The sequence below is a fragment of the Myotis davidii genome, unplaced genomic scaffold (genome assembly GCF_000327345.1).
Source record: "Myotis davidii unplaced genomic scaffold, ASM32734v1 scaffold923, whole genome shotgun sequence".
In the NCBI taxonomy this organism is placed as follows: domain Eukaryota; kingdom Metazoa; phylum Chordata; class Mammalia; order Chiroptera; family Vespertilionidae; genus Myotis; species Myotis davidii.
The window spans coordinates 75,520-102,288 of record NW_006293789.1 but is presented as its reverse complement, the minus strand read 5'-3'; the positions used below and the strand labels follow the sequence as shown (position 1 = coordinate 102,288).

General features: G+C 42.4%; 1 protein-coding gene across 1 annotated transcript in view; it reads right to left on the bottom strand.

Moving 5' to 3' along the window:
* Positions 1 to 2,176: 2,176 nt before the first annotated feature.
* MAP3K19 (mitogen-activated protein kinase kinase kinase 19) overlaps positions 2,177 to 26,769 on the bottom strand; it is a 38,565-nt gene continuing 13,972 nt past the window's right edge. Inside the window, exons 5-12 of the mRNA XM_006767736.2 lie at positions 25,381 to 25,477; positions 18,575 to 18,653; positions 17,195 to 17,448; positions 11,810 to 11,853; positions 7,850 to 10,288; positions 5,678 to 5,818; positions 3,599 to 4,296; positions 2,177 to 2,594 (exon numbers count right to left, since the gene is read on the bottom strand). Of these exons, the coding sequence (XP_006767799.2) occupies positions 2,528 to 2,594; positions 3,599 to 4,296; positions 5,678 to 5,818; positions 7,850 to 10,288; positions 11,810 to 11,853; positions 17,195 to 17,448; positions 18,575 to 18,653; positions 25,381 to 25,477 (3,819 nt within the window). The 3' untranslated portion in view covers positions 2,177 to 2,527. The remainder of the gene's footprint in view (positions 2,595 to 3,598; positions 4,297 to 5,677; positions 5,819 to 7,849; positions 10,289 to 11,809; positions 11,854 to 17,194; positions 17,449 to 18,574; positions 18,654 to 25,380; positions 25,478 to 26,769) is intronic.

Sequence of the window (26,769 nt, the reverse complement as noted above, 5' to 3'; positions counted from 1 at the left end):
GATGTCTCTTTCCCACTATGGCAACTCCTAATTCAGCCGCTGAGAAATGGCCACAAAGGCCATAGAACTGGAACTGCTTTTAGAAGTTTACGTGGGGAGTTATATTTCCTTTGGTTGAGCTTGGGGCCCAGAGCATACAGGAAGAGTCACCCCATAATGAAATGCACCCCTGAATGTGAAAATGGGCATTGTGCTTGGTAAAAATAGAGGTGGTCAGAGGGGAAGGCAATACTGCCAAGTGAAAAGCTTTTCACACCATTAATGTAATCAAAACCACTAACAGGACTGGTGGGTTTATCAGCATCCCAGTGAAGTTTTGTTTGAGTAAAATTTAACGATGTGACTGATCCCTCCCAACTCCACCTATCTGCACTCCCAGTCTCCTTCCAGACCCTACCGAGGAAGCTCTAAACACTTGGGCAATGATGAGAACTAATTCCAATCTCATGTCTTAACTGACCAACAGAAAGCTCTTCTTAGGACCAAGGCTGGCCTATTGAAACTTTAAAGTATACATATATATATTTGATTGTAGAGAGGAAGGGAGGGGAGATAGAAACATCAATGATGAGAGAGAATCATTGATTGGTTGCTTCCTGCACCCCCCTTACTGGGGATCGAGCCCACAACCCAGACATATGCCCTTAGCCAGAATCGAACCTGGGACCCTTCAGTCCACAGGCTAATGCTTTATCCACTAAGCCAGACCAGCTAGGGCGAAACTTTAAAGTTTTGAAAGGTCTGTTTAATACTTCAGAATTCTATATCCATAAAAGAGGGATAGGTTTGTTAATACCAAAGACACGTGCCCCTCACTGTGATTTGTATACATAGTACAAACCTCTGACTCCCTGCCCTTTCCCCATAAGGTTTAATAGGCTTGAACGTAAATAATTGCTCCAAAATAAGGTAAGACCACTCAGATTTTAAATCATACTAAAGATCCCAACTAAAAATTTTAAATGTAAGCCCTACTTAAGCAAAATGTTTCATGTTATGTAGATACACAAATACAGGAATAACTCAGATTACAGATTCGGTACTAAAGCACTGCAATACAGTGAGTTGCAAACCTTTTGCTGGTGGAGGGTCTTGCCTTCAATTTGTAAAAAACAAAAAAAAGGTGCCAGTTGGGGCAACCAATCGATGTAGCTCTCTCACATCAATGTTTCTCTCTCTCTCCCCTCCCTTCCACTTTCTCTAAGGAAGGAAGGAAGGAAGGGAGGGAGGGAGGGAGGGAGGGAGGGAAAGAAGAAAACACCAAACACGTTCGTGAAATGCAATAGAGCAAATCTCAATAAAATGAGATATGCTTGTAAGTAAAATGAGACAACATATCCCTTAAATTGAGAAAGAACTGTACAAATTGGAGAGAAAGAAGGAAAGTATACTCACAGAAACCCATGCAAGCATGTTGACCAAAGTAAAACCTGTTTTACCTCAGCTGGACTTCATTGCACATGTATTTCTCAAAACCTGAAGCAGCAGCTTGACTTTAACAGTCTGACAACTGGTGTTAGAATGCACCTCAAGGTTGTAGTTGTGACATGTTGATATGATAGCCAGTTTAAAAAAAAAAAATCCAGCTATAGAAACCTTATCAAATATGCTTAATCCACCAACTTAAAACAAGGGCTTGTAATAATTTTGACAACTTGTCCCTGTTCATTTTGGTGAGGTTTATCAGTGTTTGGGATGTGAAGGTGGAGAGTGGCCTAAGTGGGGATGTTCTTGGAGTGAAGTGACCAGGGTGCCCTGAAAGTTATACATGCTGATCCTCTCCCCTTATCCAATCCAGCTTTATCCCACCAGTGGACTAGGTTTAGCTGTACTACATGTGGCAATGATCTAATTCACCCTACCAATAAGTGAAGACCTCAAATCATACTATAAGTTATAGGAAAAGCAGTCTGAGGTTTATGAGGCCACTTAATATAACCCGCTTCTTGTAGTTGGAGACTTCAGAGGAGTTTGGGGCCCTCTGATAGTGAAATACTAAGGCCTTTAGCTCTTCCTGTTAACCTTGACGCTCCCATCACCTGCAAGGTTAAGATTGTAGCCCAAAATAAACACAGCCTAGTGTGTCTCTACTTTTAACCTCTCACCTTTCTCGTCTCTTTTGTAAAAATTAAATGTGTCTACCCACTGAGCAATTAAGTACAATTTTTTGTTTTGTTTTCACAATTTATTTTAAACTAATGACATTAAAATAGACAGGACAAAAATAAAAAGAAATATTGTATAAGCAATAGAGATTATAGTTACTGGATAGTCAAAACTGTAAACACTGGAATACGTGGGGGGATTTTATTGTTTTAAAACATTCTCTCATATACATAAGTAATCGTGCCCAAACCTTAGAGAGACTATGTAACAAACTTTTCAGGTAGCAACACTGTAGGATCTAATTAAACTGGGTTAGATTGACTTTCCAGTAGGAAAACAAGGTCCTTTAACATCATCCCCACAATGAAGCAATAACCAACCGGGTCTGTAATGGAACTGGAAAGAAAGTGTTGGTGCGTAGTCAGTAACTTCTCTTCAAGAAGGAGTGCTGCAGGAGCTGAACAGCAGAGGGGCGCTCGTGCTGGTCCCTAGGTGAGGGAAAACACATTAGAAGCAACATCCAAAAATGTGCATGCCAACCAGATCGACTTGACTCAAAATGCCAACTTGAAGAAGAAAGTACAACCTCTGCCAGTCAAACAGATGGATTGAGCCCAGTCTGCAGTTTTCAGCTGCGTGATCTTAGGCAAGTGACTCAGACTTTTTCCTCATCAGTAACATGGAAATAACAGTAATGCCTAACTCGTTGGGAGAAATGCATAATGTATATACAGCTGCTAAACAATGTCTGGCACATAAGTAATTGTTCAAAAAACAGTAGCTATTATGATTAAAAAGTAGGTCCTATTTTTCACATTGTGGTTTTGTTCAGTTTGTTTAGGGTATAATTTATACACAAGTAAAATAACAATTTTTTAAAAAGCTTAATGCACTTTTAACCAGCATTACAATTATCTTTAAAATTTCAAGGCACAGGAATCCAGAGCGAAGGCTGTTAAGGAGACATTTAAATATGTGCTGGTGATTAATTGAAATGATTCTATTTGGGGCATTCTTGGGAGAGTATACAGTAAAGGGAGACAGTTGCTCAATTAGTACAACTGTGCTTTTGTTTTTCCCCCTCAAGAAATCAAAAAGCCTTTGCCAATGAACCAGTCAGTGAATGAATGAACCAGACAACAGTTATCTGCAATGACCTATTCCAAGGCATTCTTTTGGTTAAACTGGCATCTTTGGATAAGTTTTGGAACAAATAACCACTAAGAATAGCCCAGGTGGAAATGAAATACTTTGGGAAAAAAGTGATATAATCATTTAGAAATAAAAACCTCTCCCCTTCTAGGAGGCTCTTCCTCTGATACAATAAGGCACACAGCCATCCAAAATAACTAATGATTCCTTTTGGTACAAAATTGCTCCTTGATTTCGTAATTTGAGTGGAGGTTCGAATGGGCCATATATTGCAGGGGAAATGTGAGCTGCTTGAAATCTCTGGGCATTTATCTTCCTCCTCCTGCCATCAGTTCCTTACCTGGTTAGGCACACACGCACAAAGTCCGCTGCGTTTTCTGAGAAGTGTTCAGGTAAGGGTGGCATCAGCCCCCTGTGTGCGCCAATGTAGAACATGGCTGCCACCCGGTCCATGGATGCCAGCGGAGGCTTGCCTGTGGCCATCTCAAACACAGTGCAGCCCACACTCCAGATGTCCGACTTCCTCCCATAGCCAGACTCATTGATGACTTCTGGGGCCATCCAGTAGGGAGTCCCATGCATGGACTTAAGCATGTCACTGTGAGTGCCATTTACGCCAGCCCAGGCCAAACGTTTGGCACAGCCAAAGTCGATCAGTTTTATTATTCCAGTAGGCATGAGCATAACATTATTTCCTTTGATATCTCGATGCACCACGCAGTTCTCGTGGAGATAAGCAACACCTTGCAGAATTTGTTCTGTGTATTTACAGAACACCATCTCAGGCAATGGCCCAAAACGGTTGATAATACTAGAGATTGAGCCACCAGGAACAAACTCCATGAAAATGCTCACGTTATTTTTTTCCAAGCATGTCCCCAAGTAGGCCACAATGTTGACATGTTTCAGCGCTTTGAGCAAATCCACTTCTTCCTGCAGTTTCTGGTATTCTCTTTCAGTAGATAATTTATCAGAGCTATCCAAAGCCACCTGTTTTACAGCTATTAGCTCTCCTTGGCTAGTTAGACCACAATATACCTAGAAGCAAACCAGTACCTATGATTAAATATAACCAGCGTTTCAGTGAAGCTAAGATGGGGATGAGCAACATGGTGAGTGCATATCACAAGTGGACTGTATTGATTAGATCCTGGCTTCTCCCATCCCCAGCTGTGTAACTTGGGTAAGTTGTATAACAGTTGTGACTTCAGTTTTTTCTCATCTACAAAGCTGAGGTACAGTTCTTACCTCACAGATATCTACAATGACTAACTGAGATGGTGGTTTGGGAAAGCTCCTTGTGTAATAACTAAAATGGGGCTATTTCAGTGCTAAAGTGTGGAGAAGCGTGGGACCTGGTTGGAAAGCCTGTAAGGAGTAAATTCCGAAAGGTTGGAACCTCCAGGGGGAGTTGGCTAAAGGCAACCGCCCCTGCCTTGATCTTTCCAAACAAGTGTACGTGCAAGCTCCCGGGTGTTTATTGGAATCCTTATGCTTAGTCTTTAGACGTCCTTGCTTAAAGGACACTGCAGATGCATGTGTCTTCTCAAGGATGCTTACCCTACTGATAGTATCTAAAAGTTAATTTTAGTTCAGGCTGTTGTTACAATAAAAGCCTAGGGAGACAGGTGAAAGGGGCAGTTTGATTTCTCTAGCCAGGCAGTCCCTTAGCCCTCTCTTTCACAGAAACGTGTATCAGAGTAATCATTCATCCGTCACTCAGGGTCTGCTGGTCAGCCCCGGCACTAAAGCTCAAAGGAGACAGAGGAAGGCAGGTCCTGAGAAAATTCAGCAGTCACCTCTGCCATGTCTTCCTCCCTTTTCACTGATTCCTCAAATGTCTCCAGCTAGAAGCGTATTATGCATTATCTGAGGGACAGTTTTCTCTTTACCAATCTATGTAAATACTATCAATACTGCTAGGACTTCAAGTGATCTTTTTTTCCAATTCACAAAATGTAAGGAACATTTTGTTTTTTCCACTCAGCAATGATTCTCCCCACTTCTGGTAACATACTCTGAGCTGCTGAACAAAGAGATTTCTTTCCCACTGGACTTGAACTTAGAAGGAGAGGCTAGAAATGTGATGGCCATTGTACAAGCACAAGGAACCTGAGAATGAGAGCTGGAAGGCGATTACAGAGGCCAGATCCTGAGGACATTGTTTCACCCCCTGAAACACCTGTGCCCGGAGCCAGACCTACTTGAGATCCTTTAGTTACATAAAGCAGTGAACCGCCTTTTCCCTAAGCCAGTTTGTTTGGGTTTCCTGTTACTCCCAACTGAAATAGTTCTAAATAAAAGAGTATGATGTGGGGTGGGGCGGGGAGGGGAGGGCTCACTCAGAGTATTAAAGAAGAGGGAGGGGTCAAGGAGGAGTGGGGGTTTGGGATTTCATCTTGTTCCCCATTTAACTTACTGTGCCGTAGGCTCCCTTCCCAAGGATCTCACCCTTGGTCCACAGGATGGCTTCTTCATACTTTAAACTATTTTCAGAAAATATCTTCTTGTCATTGAGAAATTTATCCTCGTCATATATTCTGAACCCATTACTATGTCTCTGGAAGAATGAGATAAAAAGAAAAGTCACCATTAAACTCTAAGAGAAGAGAAGAGGTGGCTTCCTTCCTTCTAACTTAGGGTCAGCTAGCTAGGAAAAGGCAAATATGCACCCCTAACTAGTTACATAGGATGCCCCTTCTACTTAACCCATGCCAACAGCCTCCGATCAGGTCATACCTGAAGCCTTCCCTTTTTCCACTATGAAACGTTCCCACTCCTCTGCCTACTTTGGACTTGTTGCCAACTGTAAGTGATGGTGGCCGACTTCTTTGCTATAGTGAGCCCTGACAAAATAGCCTTTGTTCTTCATTTATTTCCACAAACATACACACTCAAACACACCCATGTTGACATAAGCATATACTTGCATACACATATTTACATTTACACACAAACATACATACAGATAAGATACTCTCTCATGCACACACCCACAACCACAACAAGCAAATCTAGTAGTCAAGATCGGGTGCCACAGACTGAAGATGCATGGCCCTGACCCTTGATACTCAAGGGAGAATCTGCAGACAGCTGTATCAACATCACCTGGGTGCTTGTTAGACGGGCGGAATCTCAGGCCCCAGACACACTGAATCAGTGTCTGCATTTTAACATGATCCCCAAGAGATTTGCATTCACAGTAAGCTGTGAGAGGCCCTGCCCTGGAAGGGAGGAAACAAGTATCTCTTTGTAGAATTCAGATCATGTTTTCCAGTTGGTTGATCCTGACTACATGCTTTGTTTTGCTCTCTTTACCAGTCCTTAGAAATAAATGATGGTGGTGATGCCGAGGCATGGTGAAGGGCCTTCACGAACAAGACAACCTGCAGGGTCACCTTCCTCCCAAATGAGCGTGCATGCCCCCAAAAGGTCATTCGGGTGCCTCCTTCCCACCCTTTCACATTTCTCTATCCAAATTGAAAGCTAACCGCTTTGTGAAAAAGAAAAGGTCACAGAAAGTCAGTGTTTTACTCTAGGACTGCCAGATGGGGCTCTGAATGATTATATTTATTAGCTTGTTAGCTTTTCTTTCCTTTTGAAATGGCAGAGTGGTAGGCCCATCTCAGTCACACCAGCACCACATACCCCCATTTCCTACCCCAGCTTGAAGGCCTCTCTGAATCACAATCTACCGCCCAGCAGACACCAAGATCGCCATGAAGGCAGAGCTGGCCTTTCAGGACAAGGAATATCTCCACAGTGACTAAGTGATTAAACGTGGGAGGCTGGAATCAGAATGCCTGGCCCCATCACTGACTGGGTAATAAGCTTCAGTTTCCTCATCTGCAACATGGGGACTTGCTAGTACCGTTAGTATTTATCTCGTAGAGCTGTTACGAAGCATATAAAGGGGGCAATATGATGCCCTCACTCATACATGGTAAGTTCTTAATAACTAGTTATGGTATAATTATTTACCTAGTATTCTGATCACCTATTTAAACTATTTATTCCTGATCCTGATATAGTGTGAAGTAGATGGTGAGCCACTTCAGGGCCCATGTTAATTTCTTTTTTTTAAAATGTTTTTTATTAATTTAAAAAATTTATCTTTATTGTTGAAAGTATTACAGATGTCCCTTTTCCCCCCTCCATTGACCCCTTTTAGCCCACACCTGCTCCCATCCCAGGCCTTCAGCACACCATATTAATTTCTTTCTGCTCACACACCACTGAGAGCAATGCTTTAGCCATAATTATCTCACTGCTGATATTTGTTGATTAAAAACTTAATCATTGTATAAAAACATTGATCTATTTAAATAAGTAGTTTTGTTATAGTATTAACATACCCCAAATTTTCCATTGTAGTGTGGGCTATCAGAATTCCAGAAGTAAAGCAGCATAATAAAAACATTTTAGCCCGAGAGTTAGAGGACCTGAATTCCAAACTTGCAACCAACGAGACCTGGACAAAACTAATTGTTTACACTTTCTGATTCCTCGTTTGAAAATAAGGGATTTGAACCAGTTTATCCCTAGGGTCCTTTCCCACCCCAATTAAATCATTGATTCTAATTATACCAACCTGTATTTTGACATTGGTTGTCTCTCCACCCAACTCTTGCATGGTATTTCCTCTCCTACTGAAGATGAGATTTATGTTTTCAGGATCTGTTTCATTTGCCACTATCTGACAAGCGTTGTTATCTTTCTCATCAAGAGCTAGTAGTTTTTCAGCTAGACAACCTAATAGTTCATCTGTCAATTCTTGGTTCTTCATAGAGTCGAGATTTTCTTGGGAAATTGAATTTGCATCATTTAAAGTTTTTTCAAATGTTTGGTGTGTAATTGACGTATTAGCTAAACTATCATGATCCAAAGAATGTGCCCAACGTTGATATGTGTGAGAAGATGCACTTCCTTGTGTGTCTTGGAAAGAGAGATGCGTAAGTGTTTTAGATGGATCTGTCAAACTGTCAAACTCTACATCATTCGTCAAGATTTGGTTGGCAATTATTTTACCAAGAGATGCTAGATTCTGCTTTTCTTGTGGTACATGTTTGTTGAAACTCTTCTCACTGGGCACTGCCCTGCTGTATTCTGAAAGGGAAAAGGGGGTCTGGTGACATAGCTCTTCAAGTTCATGCAGGTCTCTGAGGCTTGTGGGAAGAATTTGATGGTTAGAAATGTCTCCTTCATCGGTGGACTCTTCCATAGAGACTTCTTCAACAATGGACAAATCTGAGACAGGAAGGGATTTGTTCTGTTCAGGGGACTGTTCATGAGTCTGAGTAAAGTTCATGGGCTGAATTTCGTCTTTGGAAGACAGGAAGTCATTTCCCGAAGACATCATCTGCCACTCTGGTTCTGAAATACCACCACCATTTTCAGAGTCTTGTAGTTTGCTACCTACAGCCTTGCAACCCTTTTCTTTGGAAATTAAACTTTTGTGCCTGTGTTTAATTCCAAGCAAAGCCTTTTGGGGTTTAGCATGTTGTCTTTTCTGAGAAAACCTTGTTCTGCTACTGCTGCTCCTCTCACCGTGTGAAGATCTACATTTACCGTTGACACATCTGCCTGACGGAGCTGAGCATATCTCTCGGTAATATTTGTTTTCATGCCGTTCGGCCTCTCTCATGTGACAATAAACGGGGGTCCCAAACATTTCATAGATTCCAGGTCCATTAGCAGTTGAGTTGATTTCTTTGAACATGTCACTATACTTAAGATCTAGGTAATTTAGTCTCGGCTCTATTGGTTGAACAGGGATAGGAGCTAAAGACTTTTTTATTCCTGGATTTTTACAGATGCAAGGAAATGTTTGCTTTTTAGGTTTCAGAGCCCAGTAAGTTGATTGCTTCTTTTCTATCTGAGGCATTCTCCTTTGAAACTTGGGTGATTGCTGAGGTCTGGGCTCAACAAGCCCCAAAGAAGGGAAAACTTGAGTTTTTATGTCGGTTTTATGCACGGTAGGCTTCATGGGACCATCAATGGAAATCATGACATTCTGAGGTGTCCTGTGACTGGTCTTGGTGTTTGGATCCAACTTATTTCTATGGGTTTTCATCATACGCCTGTCATTTTCTTGGTGTGCACGTATGTTGAAGCTGTTGTTATGAAGGGCGCCCTTTCTTTTTTGGAGGATTGGCTTTGCTACGGCTGGTTCCTTGGGAGTCTCATCTCCAGGGAAAGTGATGTGGATAAGAGGCACTATCCCATTCATTTCTGATTTGCTTGCCTCTGCTATTGATATTTTTGTATGTGTCTTCATGTTGTAATGATCTTCCAGCAGCCTTTCAATGGGGCTGTCAGGGATTACATTGTACAAACTTTTAGGTACAGTAAATTCCTCTAAAATATGGTTTGGTTCAATTAGTTCACCTTTATGCACTGAAGCGCTTTTTGAATCATCTTTATCATTTCTAGTCCCTTTATCCTTGCTTAGAGTTGTTTCTGAATGCTGGGCTTCTGGGGACTTGATTGGCATGGTACATCCAACGTCTGGATTTTGTTCACAGTTTCTGGCTACGGAACCCTCTATCTTCCCCGATGAAAGACGTTGAGAGTTCTCTTCTGCTTTTCTCATTTCACTGCCAGGGCAGTCCATATCCACTTCTGTGTCTGCAGGAAAGCTGCCTTCCTTCAAATTCTCAAAGGATACCGAAGACTGCCTTTTTTCAAAGTGAGAGATTTGAATTTTGTCACATCCTTCTGTTCCCTTCAGTTTCCCATTCTCCTCCATCTTCGGGTGTTGTCTGTGATGGTCAGCCTTCCAAAAAGAGCACATGTTTCTGGACCAAATAGAGCTATTGGAGGACCCGAGAGTCTGAGCCACAGACACCTTGAATGAGGTGTCCAGTTGCTTGTTTGGTGGTCTTAACTCATCAGATCGACTAACAGGCTCGGAGAGCTTAGGTTCGAAAGATACAAGATTTTTCTCTCTCTCTTTTTGATACTTGTGATTTGGGGGGGTAGTAAGAAGACCAGGTCTCGTGGGCAAGAATGACAATGGTGGCAGAGGGAACTAAAAGGAAAGAGAGGAGATGCTAATGAGTACAGAAACATATACAAATATCATATTAACTGGTTTAAAGTAATCCTCAGAGATTCTAAGATTCTCTTTCGGGAGGCCTTGTATTTAGGAAGTACAAAGCTATCATTGAGATAATAATTTTAAAAGCTAAATGCAAAAAAACAATTAAACATAATTATCTATTTTCCTCCAAGTTAAAAACAAACAAACACTAAAAGCTCATTCCAGGGTTGTTTTTTAGAACCAAGGTAAAATAATACTTTTAAAAACCAAGATTATCATAAAGATTCATGGTTCTATATTAAAAGAAGGGCCCTATAATGTAAGCATTAAAATATAAGATGAGACATTTTATTTCTCTCCTTCTTTCTCTTTATTTTCCAAAGAATTGATCTAAGATTTTTTTTTAAAATTTCCACTTAGAATAGCTTAAAATTGCGGTTAACACTTAGTTTAACAATGAATTACAGACTAACTCAGAATTTGTATCCAGAACACAGCTTCTCCTCATTGTTTTGCTGAACTGTTTTGTTGAGGGTGCCTTAAAATGGGCTACTCTACCTGCTTGAAAGTTAGCAACCCTGACCGTTTTTAATTCTCCTTTGCCCTACAAGTAATTTCAAAATAAGCTAGTCTTTGTTATTATCAACCTCTAGAGGTCAGTGTAACCCAATATATACTGTTCAGTGTTCAGGTCATTAAGCTATAAACTCTTAAATTCCGTGCTTCTATTCATTGAGTCCTTCTCTTGTGCATACAGATTTAATACCTAATTGCAGCAGAATATTTGTGGGCTGGATCTTGAGTGGCAATTGAAAGCTGTATGTTTCATTGTCATTCTGTTGCCACCTGTGTTTAAGAGGAAAGGAAAAGGAAAGGACCCTGACACCAGACATTTAATTAAGCTTTAGAACCAGGCGAGATGCAGTATAATCCCCTCGTTTTATTGACGATTTTCTACCATCTCTAAAAAAAAATAACAGGAAATAAAGACAGAGTCTCCCAGTGCTTAAACATCTCCCTAAGAGAAGCCATATTTTTTTGGTCAATAAACCCCTTTTACAACAATGAGCAGTAAGTACCTAGGCATAGTACCTAGGCATTTTCTCAATGGCTCCTGGATACAGAAGAGTTAGACAGTTGAGAGCATTGCAAGGATCTTTCCAAATGCTTCTTTGATATATTAGATAACTAGGCAAATCTTTCTGCCACTGGAAATAAGAATGACCTAATTTCTAGATATGTTTTAAGAAGACAAATTTAAATATGTCTAAGAGAGCTCCTCATGTCATTATCTAGAGAACAGGAAACACCCTAGAAAAAGAATATACAAGGCAAGGTATAATTTACCCAGAAATTATTTGCTACTCTATAAACTATATGTGAATTGTCATTTTTCCAAGATATAACTGCTGAGAAATTTGGTTTTGAGTTCTTTGATAGAGTTTTTTTCCAACAACAAAAGTTCTTTGGTGTTAATCCTTAAGTCAGTAACACTAAAACTAATCTTACCTCAATTCTTCGGCTGCTGTAGTTCATATCAGAGGCAGGAAACTCTACAACAAGAACATTTAACAGAAGTTAGACATTCTTAGTAGTAGAGTGAACACAGCCAGCCTCACACCAGAGTTTGGGTATGGAGTCACCTTGGTGCTGAGGTTTGAAAAAGTCAAAATTGAGAGTTATTCCAGCTGTAATCCATGTGGAGGGGGGTATGGTTTCATTACACAAAACCTTAGGCTACTTCCACTAGAGGGGGTTGTTGTTTTATATATAATATTGTTTCTCATCCATGTATGTTACATGCATGTCTTATATATAACATTTGTATATATGTATGTGGATATATGTTTATATTTACATCCTGGCAGGAAACATGAGATCTCTGGACCAGAGGACAGAGCATTTGTTACTCACAGGGCATCACAGCACCAGTTCCAACAGGGCCACGCACTGAGAGCAGGTGCGTACCTGCACATTGCACCACCGGAATGAGCACAGAAATCGCGACTCAGCGTTTATACAGAGTGTTCGGCACTTCGACTCATCTTTCCCTCCCGAGAAATGCAAGCAACTGTCTCCAGGAGAGAGGGGAGTGTCGTCTCTGGGCTTTATTGCCCTAGAAGGTGAGCCAACAGCTCCTGAGGAAACAAGTCTGAATCTCTCTGGAGCAGCACACTCGCTCTAATGGCTAAGACCCGTTTATCATTCAATCATCTTGCAACCTAGTTTTCTAGTGCCTTTTGCTCAGAAAGCCTGGACTGTGCAGAAATGTCAAAACATTCATGTATAATCGTCTCCCAACTGTTGTTTGAACTCATACTTGGCATCCATCTGAAGTTCTGAAGGGGAGCTGTGTGGCAGGGGGAGACGGGTTGACTAGGTAGTTGAAGCCTAGTTGTCTTCTAGGCTTGGTCCCCCAAACCCCATCCACCGCCACAGCTTGACACTGAAGCCGAAAGTGCCAGTGTGTCCAGAGTCACAGCAGCTCACACACCTGAGTGAAGTGGGACAGGTGGGGACCGTGGTAAACTGAAGTCACATGCCCCAGCTAACGGGCCACCCATTGCCAAGTCCTAGTTGGTGCTGTCCATGCCAGATGGGGAATCCATCTCTGCGAGATCTCCATTGTCAAGAAAGCTGGCGACTTTATGTGAAATCTCCCTCACCTAAGATGAGGATCCCATTGGAGGGGCACGGGCACTCCCCTCAGCCACAGCTGGCCAAGGCACCTCCCGCAATTCTTAATGCCTAATTCAACAAATATCAAGTGCCTACTGAGTGGCCAACACTGTCCCAGAAGATGGCAACATAGTTGTGAACAACAAAGACAAATTCCTTGCCCTCATAGAGGTCATATTCTAGAGCAGTGATGGCGAACCTATGACACATGTGTCAGAGGTGACACGCAAACTCATTTTTTTTGGTTGATTTTTCTTTGTTAAATGGCATTTAAATATATAAAATAAATATCAAAAATATAAGTCTTTGTTTTACTATGGTTGCAAATATCAAAAAAAATCTATATGTGACACGGCACCAGAGTTAAGTTAGGGTTTTTCAAAATGCTGACACGCCGAGCTCAAAAGGTTCGCCATCACTGGTCTAGAGGTTGAGATTTTCTACTGAAAAGATTCTACAACTTAATACCAGAAATACAACTGAATACAATTTATAGCGGGTTCACATGCATGGCTTTCTGAGTTAAGAAATCTTTCGGGTATTATTATAAATATTTGGATAAATAGTATCCAGTGTTGGTAAGGAATGACATGAGGTAGAAGGGCACTCAAACGCTCAGGTGAAAATGCAGACATAAGACCTTTCCGGTAGGTAATGTGAAAACCTTTTAAAATGTATACAGAGTTCCAGCCCTGACCGGTTTGGCTCAGTGGCTAGAGCAATGGCCAGCGGACTGAAGGGTCCCGGGTTCAATTTCAGTCAAGGGCATGTACCTTGGTTGCCGCCTTGATCCCCAGTAGGGGGCGTGCGGGAGGCAGCTGATTGATGTTTCTCTCATCAATGTTTCTAACTCTCTACCCCTTTCCCTTCCTCTCTGTAAAAAAAAAAATCTATAAAAATCTATTTTTAAAAAATGTATATAGAATTCCAGTTAAAAGGTTGAACATACAAACTTCTCTCCACACTCCTCACAAACCTCACTAAAACGACAGCAAAGAAATTAATTTTAAAAGGCGTGAATAAGAACAACAAGAACCCTGAAGACAAAAGAGCGATGAGCAACATCAACAACATTTCGGACCGTGAAACCCGTATGGGTGAATGATAATCGATGAGTTGCCAGCTTTCTCTACCCTGCTCACTGCCTGCAGAGGGGAGGCCTGGGAGAGAAACGAGAACAAGGAGCAGGCCCCGAAGACACGGCACCTCCGAAGGTGAGGAGGGCGGAGGCTGAAACAAGGGACTGCATGTAAGTCTGCGTCGGAGGGGTTGCAGACTGCCTGCCCTGCCCCGATCAGGCGCTGCTCCGGCCCTGGCTGGCGGCGGGAGCGTGACCCTCTGGAGAGCTTGGCACGAAGACGCCGAGGAGCGAGGAGCAGCTGGGAGCAGACATGGGGGTAGGGGGAGGATGAGAGGAGGGGATGACAGCCGCCCGCTGCAGGTGAAGCCGCCTCACAACTCCGGGCAGAAGCTGGACAATCCCTCTCCAGGGACACTCGCCGCGAGGAGCCCCCACCCAACCCGCCCCGCCTGGCAACGGCTCTGCGAGGAACGCCTCTAACGTGAAAATACAGAGAATAAAACAGACGGCAAGGCAGTAAAGAGCTCGGAGGATCAGGGGCGATGAAAACTGTTCTCACTGCACTGTCCTCGGGAGCTACTGGAAATGTGCCCCCTGAAAGGGGGGAGCAAAACAGGAGGGGGGCGCTGAGTATCCAGGACACAGGGGTCCACGGCAGCGGGAGGCCAAGGACGGAGGTGAGGGAGCCCCAGGCAGAGAGCTGGTCCGTGGGGCCAAAGACCAAGCAACACAGAATGAAAGAGGAGGGCAGAGGGTTCCAGGGCAATGTCTTAAGAAACACTAACCAGGCGATGACCCGCCTTGCAGGTGCCTGAACTGAGGTGCATTTTACAGTCCATCAGCCAGCACCAGGAGGGATTAGCTCGGGTACACTGAAAGGAAGCGAATACGGAAACGGGGCCTTCAGCAGCGTTGTAATAAGTAAACTCCATGTCTCAGCAGGAGGAAAAGGTAATCACAGAGCACGAATGAGCTCAGCTATAACCAATATTTCCCCAGTCACAACAATGGACACACCCAGTGTCGATTTCTTTTCAATACAAAGGTTGAGAAGATTGGGGCTTGCCCATGTGTGAGGACAGTAATGTGAAAGTGTTAAATTCTCATAGCTACGGTGTCAATGGAATGATCAAGCAAGATCATGATAAACATGTTATCTTGACGTATGGAAGTACACTCTAGGGGAAATGGTCTTGGAATACTATTGGTGCTTTTTAGTTTGTAGTTTGCTCATCTGCCTTTCCTGCATTTTTCTTAATCAACATATATTGCTTGCCTAATTTTTAAAATGGCATTTAAACAAATTTTAAAAAGGCTGGAGGCGAGGACCGGCCTGGGGAACCGCAGCTGACATTTTCAGATAAGCAGCGTCCACTAAGATGCTGACCTAACCAAGTGTGCTCGTCTGGTGTGTGCAGTTACTTCTGTTACACCTTCAAGGTTCCCTGTGGTGTGGCCAGGAGAAGAGGTGTGTCCCTGATGGCCAATTCAGTCTCTCCGTCCACACTCCGCCAGTCTGTACCTGCACCACCTCACTGCCCCTCCTTTTCCCTAAACCCTCTCCACTACAGGACTAACTATGCCTATCCTTTCCTTTACTCGTAACTGAAGAGGGACTCAGGAGGAAGGGATGAGCCTGAACACAGACGGAAAGACGCTTAAGCACATTGGCTTCAGAGACAGGTGGTCCAGGTTGGAGCCCAGCCTCTGTAATTCCCTGGCTGTGTGACCTGGGCCCACTCTCAGGCTTCTGGGGCTCCGTTTCCACATTTCTAAAACAAGGGTGCGATATTACCTACATCAGTGCGTATCTGTGCTTTGCAATAGTAGACACTCAATAAATGGTTATTGTTGTTATTAACTCAATACACGTTTTTTAATAGTTACGCACCAGGCCTGGTGCCATGTGCTCGAAGGGTGGTGGTTTTTGCCTTTGTGATCTGGTGAAGACAGACATATAAACAAATGGTGACAATTGAACATGAGTGTTGTGCAGCCGATTGGGCCAGGATCCTACGAGAGTAGAAAGGAATGGTGATGCCTCCAGTCTTCAGGAAGTTCTGGAAGACTTTCCAGAGGAAGTGGTATCTCGGGTGTCACCTGAAGGATGGCATAACGTTCCAGCAGGAAAAGAAACAGAATGTGCAAATATTTCCCTATTTGTCCTGGGACTGGAAGGCTTTAGTGCTGCTTATCATGCTGCTGAGGACGAGAGGCAGGATAGGAGGCTGAAGCGAGGCTGCCGAGAGCCGGAATTAACTTTGCTGGTTTTAAGGAAGAAGACTCTGGGTCTACTTTACAGCCCAGACCTGATGAGAACACCCTTGCGTACAACCTGTCCGAACACTGCTTCAACATTATGGTAACTGAGACAAGCCAGACACGAAAGGACAAATATTGTATGATTCCACTTACATGAAGTACCTAGCGTAATCAAATTCATAGAGACAGAAAGCAGAAGAGCTACCAGGGATTACGGAGCAGGGGAGAGCAGGAGTTACAGAGTTCAATTGGTAGAGAGTGTCAGTTTTGCCAGATGAAAACATTCTGGGGATGGTTGCACAATAATGTGAACGCACTTAATGCCACTAAACTATACATTTAAAATAGTTAAAATAGTTAACTTTTAAGTTATATACATTTTACCACAATAAAAAAATTTTAATTATAATAAAATACTGCTTTAGTTAAAATTCACTTAAGCTCTACCCAGCCCCCTAAATCTTATAATTTTATCTCCCCTTTGTTTGGTGCAATGCCTCACAGTTCGCATGCCGAGCCATCTCCCTCATTATAATAAGCCGTTAAATGTAGCTTTTTGGATGACATGTTTGTCCCAGGTGGTTGGCCGATTGTCTCAAGACAGTGGAAAGCAAATAGCAAAGACAGCATTGCCCTAAGGGGAAACACTGGCCTCAGTGCCTCTACCTTGGACACGAGTCTTAAGCCGAGAGAGTGGGAAACTCAGCTCCTGCAGGAAAGCATCCTCAGTGTGGACCCCAAGGTTCCCACAGATAAACATCAGCAAACATGAGTTCACAGGAAAGATCTTCCAGCACTCAGGAAAAAGATAAACAAACATTTGTTAAATGAAGGATAAAGGGATCGCTGTGCATTTAAATCTGTGGACTCACCTTCAGATTTTCTCTGCTGGCCTTTCAGAGGGTACGGCACATCTCTGGCTACAGACTTGGGGATGTGGGATTCTGAGCAAGGTCTTGGTAACAAGGCCAGGTTCTCACTGCAGAGCTCCTGGGGGCTTTCTCTTGTCTCCAGGAGTAAAGGCTGTGTGGTTGGCATCTTTGTTCTGAAGTCCATCATCTCAATTTCATTTGGAAGAGGAACAGAAGGTGCTTGTGCCCACTCTTGATGCTCTGAGGTTATCTGACTAAAAGGGGGAGGAAATGACTTGATTCAAAACTCGTTCTCCATGTCTTCCAGATCTCTGGTTCTCAGCCCAGCCTGACATCACTAGAAACTTTGGAGAACCATTTCCAGATGGTGCTGCTGAGTAGGATGGCTGCGTTCCTGAAAGGACAAGACCTCGCCACCCTTCAACCTGCTCCCCACCCCGCCTGCCCTCTGCACCCACACTTGAGTTTTCCCACTCCCTCCTTTTGAGCAGAGAAATCAGAGTGGCCAAGGGCACCCTTTTACTTCTCCAAAGGCATTAACCAGCCAGTGCTTCTCAATCTGTCTTTGGTGAAGGATCGGTGCTGAAACTTTCCAACCTATTGTGGACTGACACTTTTGTAAAATGTAATAAAAGTGAATTTCTACAGCCCTGGCCATTGTTCTCAGTGGTTAGAGCATTGGCCTATGCACCGAAGGGCCTCAGGTTTGATTCCTGGTCAAGGGCACAGACCTGGGTTGCAGGTTCAATCCCCACCAACCAATCAATGTGTCTCTCTCACATCAATCTCTCTCTTTTTCTCCCTTCTTCCGTCCCTCCCTTCCACTCTCCCTAAAAATCAATGGAAAAAATATCCTCAGGTGATAATTAACAACAACAACAAAAGTGAATTACTATAAAAAAAATTAAAATTTGAAAAAAAAGGCCCCATTTTTTTTTTCATTATCAGATCCATGAACATAAGATGACTGTGAAATTGCTATGCAACTTTTTAAGTGTTTAAATTTTCATGTTTATACTGACTTCGTCGTGGACTGGTAACAGAAGGACCACAGACCACAGTTCAAGCAGCTGTGGTGCAGGGAAAGCAAACCATGGGCTCCCGTCTGTTTTCCTAGTTTTATGAGATCACAGCTACATCCGGCTGTTTTAATCATCTATGGCTGCGGTCAAGATACAACTGCAGAGATGAGTCATTGCAACAGAAACCGTAGGGCCCACACACATTTCCCTGGGCCCCGCCACAGTAATATTTATTATGACTCCTGCTTTCAGGCGATTTTTTTCTACATTTTAGTGGTCTTCCTAAAAATGTAGGTTGTCATGCAAATATCATTTCATACTTAAATTTCGTCCTAACACTTCAAAGAATATTCCTTACTTGCTTTCTTTTAAATCTTCTTGGCTCATCTCTTGGGCATGATGGACGTCTCTTGGAAAAGTAACAATAATCTCGACACCTATAGGAACATGTGACAATAGTAGAAAAAAGAAGAAAGAAATGAAGTCCGATGGTAACTGAGAGAAGTATTTTATTTTCGGTTATTTGGCGAATCTGTTCTTAATTATTACAGAATGGAATTAACCAGGAGGTAGCCGTCTTTGTATCATTTCTGTCCAACATATGATAGGTCTTAAATAAATGCTTTCTTAGAGAGCAAAAAATCATATGGCAAAACTTTCCAGACGTAAAGTAGTTTATGGCAAGCAGTGTTGTCCCTAGGACAGGAAAAACAAGGCTACCTTCTGTAAAGTGTAACCAACGACACCTACTTCAGAGGACTGCTGTGAGAATTAAGTGAGATAATTTATATATTACCTCAGGAGCTTGCTCGTATTTGTAAACTTGGTCAGCTCCTGTCTGATTCCATGGAATGATTCAATATAACCCTTAAAATAGGAAGTTCCAATTTGTAGGATCCATGCTTGCTTACAGCATACCACGTTAAAAAAACCTAAAACACCACTGTGAGCCACGCCAAAACAGCCTGTACTTTAAGCTTGTCTGTCTATTCATTCTTTTTCTATTCAACAAAATTGTATTAAGTGTGTATGCCAAGCCCAAGGCTTTGTGCTAAAGATATAGAAATAAACAAGGTGCAGCTGTGGCCTCACAGAGCCGATAAATAAGGAAGCAAAGAGGACAGCAAGACAAGCATTGTGATGCGGGAACAGAGGGAGGACGCAGTGCTTGTCCTGTCCATGGATCTGTCAGAGCATTGGTTCAGTCTGCATATGCCCGGAAGAGCCACCGTTTTAATCAGCTCCACTGGTCGATTGCTAGGGAAGAGTGTGTATTAGCAGGGAAGACAACAGCAGGGCACGAGTCTGGGTCTACATCCCTCCTCCACTTCTTTGGTGACCTTGGGAAAGTTACTTAATAGCTATGGTTATCAGCATTATCTCAATTAAGGTGTGTTTTTTTTTAAAAAAAGAACTTTTTTATTTTAACAGTTTATATTCATTATTATTTTACATTAGTTTCAGGTGCACAGCACAGTAGTTAGACAATGATGTTTTTATTATTTTTAAAGGATTTTGGATATTTTGTCATACATACAAGAACCACCACAACAAAAGCATTTTTATTGTTCAATTTTTGTGCCTGTGTTATTTATGAGACTAGCATTAAAAACCAGTAAACATTTCTACAAGGAAAAGTTTTGTTTACAATGATAATAGTATTTACTAGCTTTGCTATTCAATATTATATTACGTAGTACCATGAAAATGTACCTAGCTTTGGTTTTCTTGATGTTGCTCAAATAAGACAAGTTGATTGCAAGTTTTCTAGTATTATATGATAGCAAAGGACATGTCACTAAAAATGAAGTTTTTTTGCAATGGTTGATTTTTAAAAAAACTTTTCAAAGATCCTATCACCACACTAGGAAGCACAAAATGAGAGGCTTGGAATGACTGTGTAGAGCTGGAAGGAACATAGAGGTCACCTAGTCCGAGCCCTTCATTTTAGAAACGGAGCGACTGACACCCATGAGGCTGTGGGGCGTGTCCGGGCCACGCTCGGACCTGAGAGGAAGATGGATGTCTTTCATAACATCCTGTAATCATCCTGGAGGGCAAGCACCGAGCTGGCACATTAGAGACAGAAAAACATGCAGCAAACCTTCCTAATAACTAAATGTCAGTGGAAAGGATGTTCTGCACAAAGCAAGGTGCAGTTCGTGCTTTGTATGGAAGTTAGAAGACTGTGCAGTGTATTCACAAGAATGTTCTTAAAAATGACTGTGTCTTTACAATGACTGAAGACTAAGAAAACCAGATGTTTTTAAGCAAATTTAATGTTTTCAAAGTCTGTTAATTGGTTGATTTCTTTTTCACACCGAGAACAAAGATACAATAATCAAGTATAAGAAATACTTGCTTTTTAAGAAACTGTTAAAAGCAATGGGCCCAGCCTTGGCCGGTAGCTCAGTTGGTTAGAGCATCATCCCAATGTGCCAAGGTTTTGGGGCCATACCCAGTGTGGGCACATACAAGAATCAACCAATGAATGCATAAATAAGCGGGACAACTAATCGATATCTCTACCCCCCCCCCATAATCAATAATTAAAAATATTTCTCTAACCAATAATTAAAAATCTATAATCAATCTATACTCTGTGGGGGAGCATGGGAGACTTGGTTGGAAAGTTTGTAAGGAGGAAAATTCTGTAAAAAGGGGGTGGGCTGAAGGCAGCCCTCTCTGTTCCTTGACCTGTGCACGTGTGGACCCTCAGGTGCTTACCAGACTCTTTATGCTTAAGCTTTAGGTGTCCTTGCTTAAAGGCCATTGCAGGCACATGTGTCCTCCCAAGATTACTTACCCTACTGATTGTATCTAAAAGATAAAAGATAAACTTTATCTCAAACTGCTGGTACAGTAAAAGCCTGAAGAAGCAGGCTAACGAGGCTGTTTGGTTCCTATAGCCAGGCAGTCCCTCAGCCCTCTCTTTCACAGCAATCATGTGTCAGAGTAATCATTCATCCATCACTCAGGGTCTGCTGGTCAGCCCCAGCAACAGTCAATCAAAATCTATAATCAATAATTAAAAATTTATCCAATCAATTATCCTATATAATAAAAGCTGAATATGTTAAGTGTCTGGTCGTCTGGTCATTCATTCAACCAATCAAAGCATAATATGCTAATGACATGCTAAGACCGCTCAACCAGTTGCTATGACATGCACTGACCACCAGGGGGCAGACGCTCAACGCAGGAGCTGCCCCTGGTGGTCAGTAAGCCGGGCTCATGGCTGGCAAGTGCAGCGGTGGTGGCGGGAGCCTCTCCCACCTCCCTGACAGTGTTAAGGATGTTAACTGCCAGCTTAGGCCAGCTCCCCGGGAAGTGCGGGCCTAAGTTGTCAGTCGGACATCCCCCGAGGGCTCCAGAACTGTGAGAGGGTGCAGGTCGGGCTGAGGGACCCGCCCCCTTGAGTGCATGAATTTTGTGCACTGGGCCTCTAGCATATATACATACACGTGTGTGTGTGTGTGTGTGTGTGTGTGTGTATAATGGGCCCATCCTAAACTGTTGGTCCTAAGTGGGAAAAGAAATGATAAAATGTGCTGACTCTGAAATCAGCTGGGAACATACAAATGTGTTGTCTGTTTTGTCTCTTGAATGCTGTGAGTGGTTTGGGAGACCCTGAACCTGCCCAGTGGGCCAGAAAAGATGGTGCATTGTCATATGTAAAAACAAAACGCTTGCTCTTGTCTGAGTGCATCTTTCCACATAAGGTATAAATTAACCCCATCAGAAAATGTTACAGTAGAAAAACTAAAAGGCAACATTTAAACATAGAAACAATTTCCTCACAAAAATGGTAAAAATGACATTCAGGAAGCCTGGAAATGGTTGTTATTTGTAATGTTAAAGCCATTATTAAAATGAAAACTTAAAATTGGCTTAGCCTAAGTCATTCAATAAAGAAAAAATATTTTCTCCTGAAAAGTCTCACTTTCTTTTGTTTTCTGCTTGTTCTGTTTAAATTGATGGGTATCAAAGGTTCAAAATATTTTTAAAATCCTCACTCAAGGAGTGAGAATATTTTTCCCATTGATTTTTTTTTCCAGATAGAGTGGACAGCAGGGGAGAAATGGAAAGAGAAAGAAGCAGTGATGTGAGAGAGACATTGATTGGTTGCCTCTCACCCGCACCCCGACTGGGGACAGGGGTTGCACCTGCAACCCAGATATGCGCCCTTGACTGGGAATCGAACCTAGACTCTCCCATGCACAGGCTGGTGCTCTAACCACTGAACATGCTGACCAGGGCTAGTTTCAAAATATTTTTATAACCACTCCATGTTTTGATAATTTCCTAAATCATAAGTCTCAACAAAGAATTTTCAAAAACTGCACTTTCCAGCCTCCTTTGCCAATAGGGAGACAGGTTCACTCGAGTTACATGAAAAAGGATGAGGTGCAGGCATCCTCTTTGCTGATGTGCGTGCAGCAGAGAGGATCCTAGGTGGATGTGGAGGCAGCTCCCTATTGGGGCAGCGGCAGCCTGGTTGGGGGTCAGTAGCAGCCGGGCTTGTGATATAGTTGTGAGAATTCTTTCTGATGGTACAACCTACAGTCTGTTCTTCTACTTTGGCTTTCAATGGTCTATGAATTTTCTAATATCTTTTAAAACTTCCTTTTTAATCCAACTAGAGTAGATTCTATTATCTGCAACTAAAAATCTTGATGGATATACACTGTAGTAAAAAAAAAAAAGTAAAAATTAAGCCATGTCTGGTGTGGTTGGGCATCATCCCATGCATCAAAAGGTTGCTTGTACACTTGGTAGATGGCATGCAGATTGATGTGTCGCTCTCACATCAGTGTTTCTCTCTCCCCCTCTCCCTTTCTCTCTCTCTAAAAATCAATAAAAATTCTTTTTTAAAAGTTTAAGTCCAGCAATTTTCAGGAAATGGGTTCTTATTCACTCATGAAAAGAGCAGTTGTACACGCTTTATTTCCAGCCTACAAGGTTTGTGTCTGTTATGTTCTGGAAAAATAGCTGATTGAGGAATGCAAGATTTTTATACTAGGGAAAAAGATGAGGGACTTTTTTTGGAGTCTATAAATTGTATTTTACACATTACCATCTGTAAAAGTTTATAATAAAGCAAATGCATAGTGCAGGAGTACTTATTTGTTAAAATCTATGGGAGTGACAGATTATTTATGGAGATTATATATACATATATCTTAGTGATGCTCCCTCTTAAATAGACTACAATGAGCAAACAGATATAGAGTAAATGATTACATAGGACTACAACAGAATAAATAGTCCTATGGTATATGATAAGGTCTTCATAAAGTATGCAAAAGCTTTCAACATTAACCACTTGGCGTATGTTAGAAACAACATGTAAATAGGATTTAAAGCAATGTATTGATATTTAAGATGGAAGCAATGCACTGTAATGCTCCAAACATTTTTATTTTAGACTTTGTGATCCAACAGAGTAACTAACTAGCTCAACTGAAGATTGTATCAACTATGAGAAGTAAAGTTAAAAACATACATGTTTCTGTTAAATTTGTAATCCAAGTAACTAAAGCTTAAAGCCACAAGAGCTTCCTGGAGATGCTGCATAAGGATCATGGCTCCTATATGAAAACCAAAAATACTACAAATCGATTTAAAAAGAATTACTAGCATCTCAAGTGGCAAGTCATCTCCAAACTGAGCCGAGTAAATGTATTATTTAACCTCCTGGAAAGTGCCTGGGACACAACCGGGCATCTGAGAACTTGGCTTTGACTCTTGGGAGTCAAAGGCCAACTTCAAGGACTGCTTGGAAGGGGCCAGGATTTGTTTATTTTAATTTGGTCTTTCAGGGCTCACGGTGTGAATCATTTCAAATGTTACTAAATTATTCTCCGCCCTCAGCCTGGGGAAGAGATTCCGCGTGAGCTCCAGAAGGCTGCCAGCAGAGGACAGCATCGCACAGAGGGCAGGAGGAGGCTGAGGCCTGGCTAGCGCCGCCTCACCCCGGGGAGGCTGCCAGGGACGAGAGGAAAAAGACAACAGTGGGGCAGCTTCCCTGGCGTGTTAGAAATGGAAGTCAGAAAACTGCGGAGAGAAACGGCAGCCATTTGAATAAACGTTTCATTTAAGAAGTTAATAGGTGGAATGTGATAGACAGATGTGATGCTATGGTGACTAATTTCTGACGCAAAAATTTGCAAATACCTGTGGTCTGTTCAATGCAAGGGTGCTCGTAGATATGACGGGATGCCATATGTGGAATGGATCATTGTTTTGGAAAATTCCAGATTTATGGCCTCATAGAATAAAAGACTGGGACTTAGAGCTTTAGTGCCTTGTTCAGCCCCCCAACTTCCCCTCAAGGCAGGAGCTCTGGGTCAGCAGCAGATGGACAAATGCTTAGATCTGAAAGGGAACAGATCCCTGTTGCTGATGGAAGGTTGTATGAGGAAAAAAAAAATGGGTGGGGGGTGCGGAGGTGCCAGAGGCTAAAGCCAACAGCAGTTAGCATATTAATGCAAAAAGAAAACATTGGGAGGGCAATGGACTTTGATATTCAGCAGGGCTGAAAATCAGTGTAATACTGCCCTGCTGTGGGCTCAATGGCTCCAGGCAATTTCCGAACCTGCTAATCCTTACACTGTTTACCAAACTTCACCTTTGACCTGCCTGTATGCATTGCTAAAGGGCAAATGTGTATTCAAGTAAATAAAAAGCGGACCAGGCGAGAAGCTGAGAAGTCGGTGTGCCTCTTCAAGAAAGAGGTCTCCACCTGGCTCCCAATGCCTTCTAAAGTCGTATTTCTTGTGTAACATTTTCATTTGTGCATCAGCCCCTCCTTCAGATCCTGAACCCCGCGGCCAAGTTTTCGGGGGCAGAGCGAGAAGGGGCTGGAGAATCATATTAAAAAAAAAAAAAAAGGAAAAAGCCAGAGAATGGCTGGCTGAGGTGAGTGGCGTAGAATAAAGAAAAGGGACACGGAGCGTGCAGAGGGATGCCCGTTTTGGCAGAGCAAGTTGACAAGACTCACTAATTCGCATATGGGCAAAGGATAGTCTTATGAGTGTTTTTCATTCCCTCTGTGCTTTTCTGTGTTTCCAAAGTTATGCACTGAGCACTTCTGAAATTAGGGAGAAAGCTAAATAGTCCATGTTATCGCTTTAAACACTTCAAGGACAGAAGCCAAGGTACCTTCTGTCCTGGGTTGCCAATCTTGTCCATCACCATTTGAATCTCCTCCTTCTTTAACCAATATGGAATGACTGCAGCCATCATCTTGGTCAAACTCCTGCAATATCATAAAATAGGAACTCAGTTATTCAGTGTGCTACTTTTTGGGGGGGGTGGGGGGTGGGCAGAGTGAATGTTGACTTTTCTAGGCTAAAGTTTCACACTGCGGATTCCTTTTAAATAAAGTATTTAGGACTAAAATAATGGGAAAGTGTCTGCCCCCAAGAGCACCAAGCTCAGACAGACATGGACGTGATTAATTACATAATCAAAAATGACGATCAAAGCCGAAATCACATAGACACATAGAAATTCAATATTTTTTACTTTATCATGTCGGCACCAGGACTTCTAAGCTGCTACAAATTCCATCTGGGTGGTAACTGGAAAGAAACCTTTGGCCGCAGTCACAGTGAGCAACCCCAAAGGAAATGGTCTTTTCCATCTGCATCCTTGGGGCATCATTTACAAATGCGGAGGGTGGAAATCCCTGCCACATATGGAAGCTGCCCTAAGGACCCTAGACTGAAAGGAGGCAGCAAAGCCGATTAAAGTTTCACCCCGCCAGCTTTCTGATCCAATCATGGCACGTCTCCTTTTTACCCTCTAGGAAATAATCATTATGCTGAAAAACAGGTTTGAGAACCAACTTGACTTATAGAAAGTTCTCCAAACTCTCTAAAGAAGAAACACTCTCTTGTTGGAATTCACCGATAGGGGTAGGTTCCCTCATAGAAATACGTACTTGCTGGTGATTTTGCCCTTTTTAATGCCTAGAACAGTGACAGATGCAAGTAGTAGTTACAATATCCCATCACAAGCTGGATACGATCATTAGCTCCCTGGCTTCTCTGACCTGGGTGACCAGCTATGTAAGGAGTCGGTTGGATGAAAACGCTTTGCCCTGCATGCAGGTGCCTGTCAGACAGGCAGGCAGAGCATCACAAAGCTCTGTCATTCATTACTTGCCAAGGGAACCTTTTTATTTTCTCACTTTGTTCATTTAAATTATCATAGAAAATAATAAAAGTAAAACCCTTATTTATACTGCTACTAACAATATTTTGGTCTTCAACCATAACAATTTAGTTGCCATACCTTACTTTTATGCAGCAAGTCATGCTTTTGAAAGTATTTTCTTGACAGGTGGGAGACCTGGACTGGCTCACCCTGGTCCTAGACTATTGTCAATTTCACTGCTCACCCTTCTCTGCATTTCAAAAATCCTACCACTATCTGGCAAATTTCTTCTTCCTCCCATCCAATTACAAAGGCGGGAGGGAGATCCTCTTTTTAGAATATGTGGAAATACACAATAGTCTTTTTTAAAAAGCGGAAGAAAATTCACCT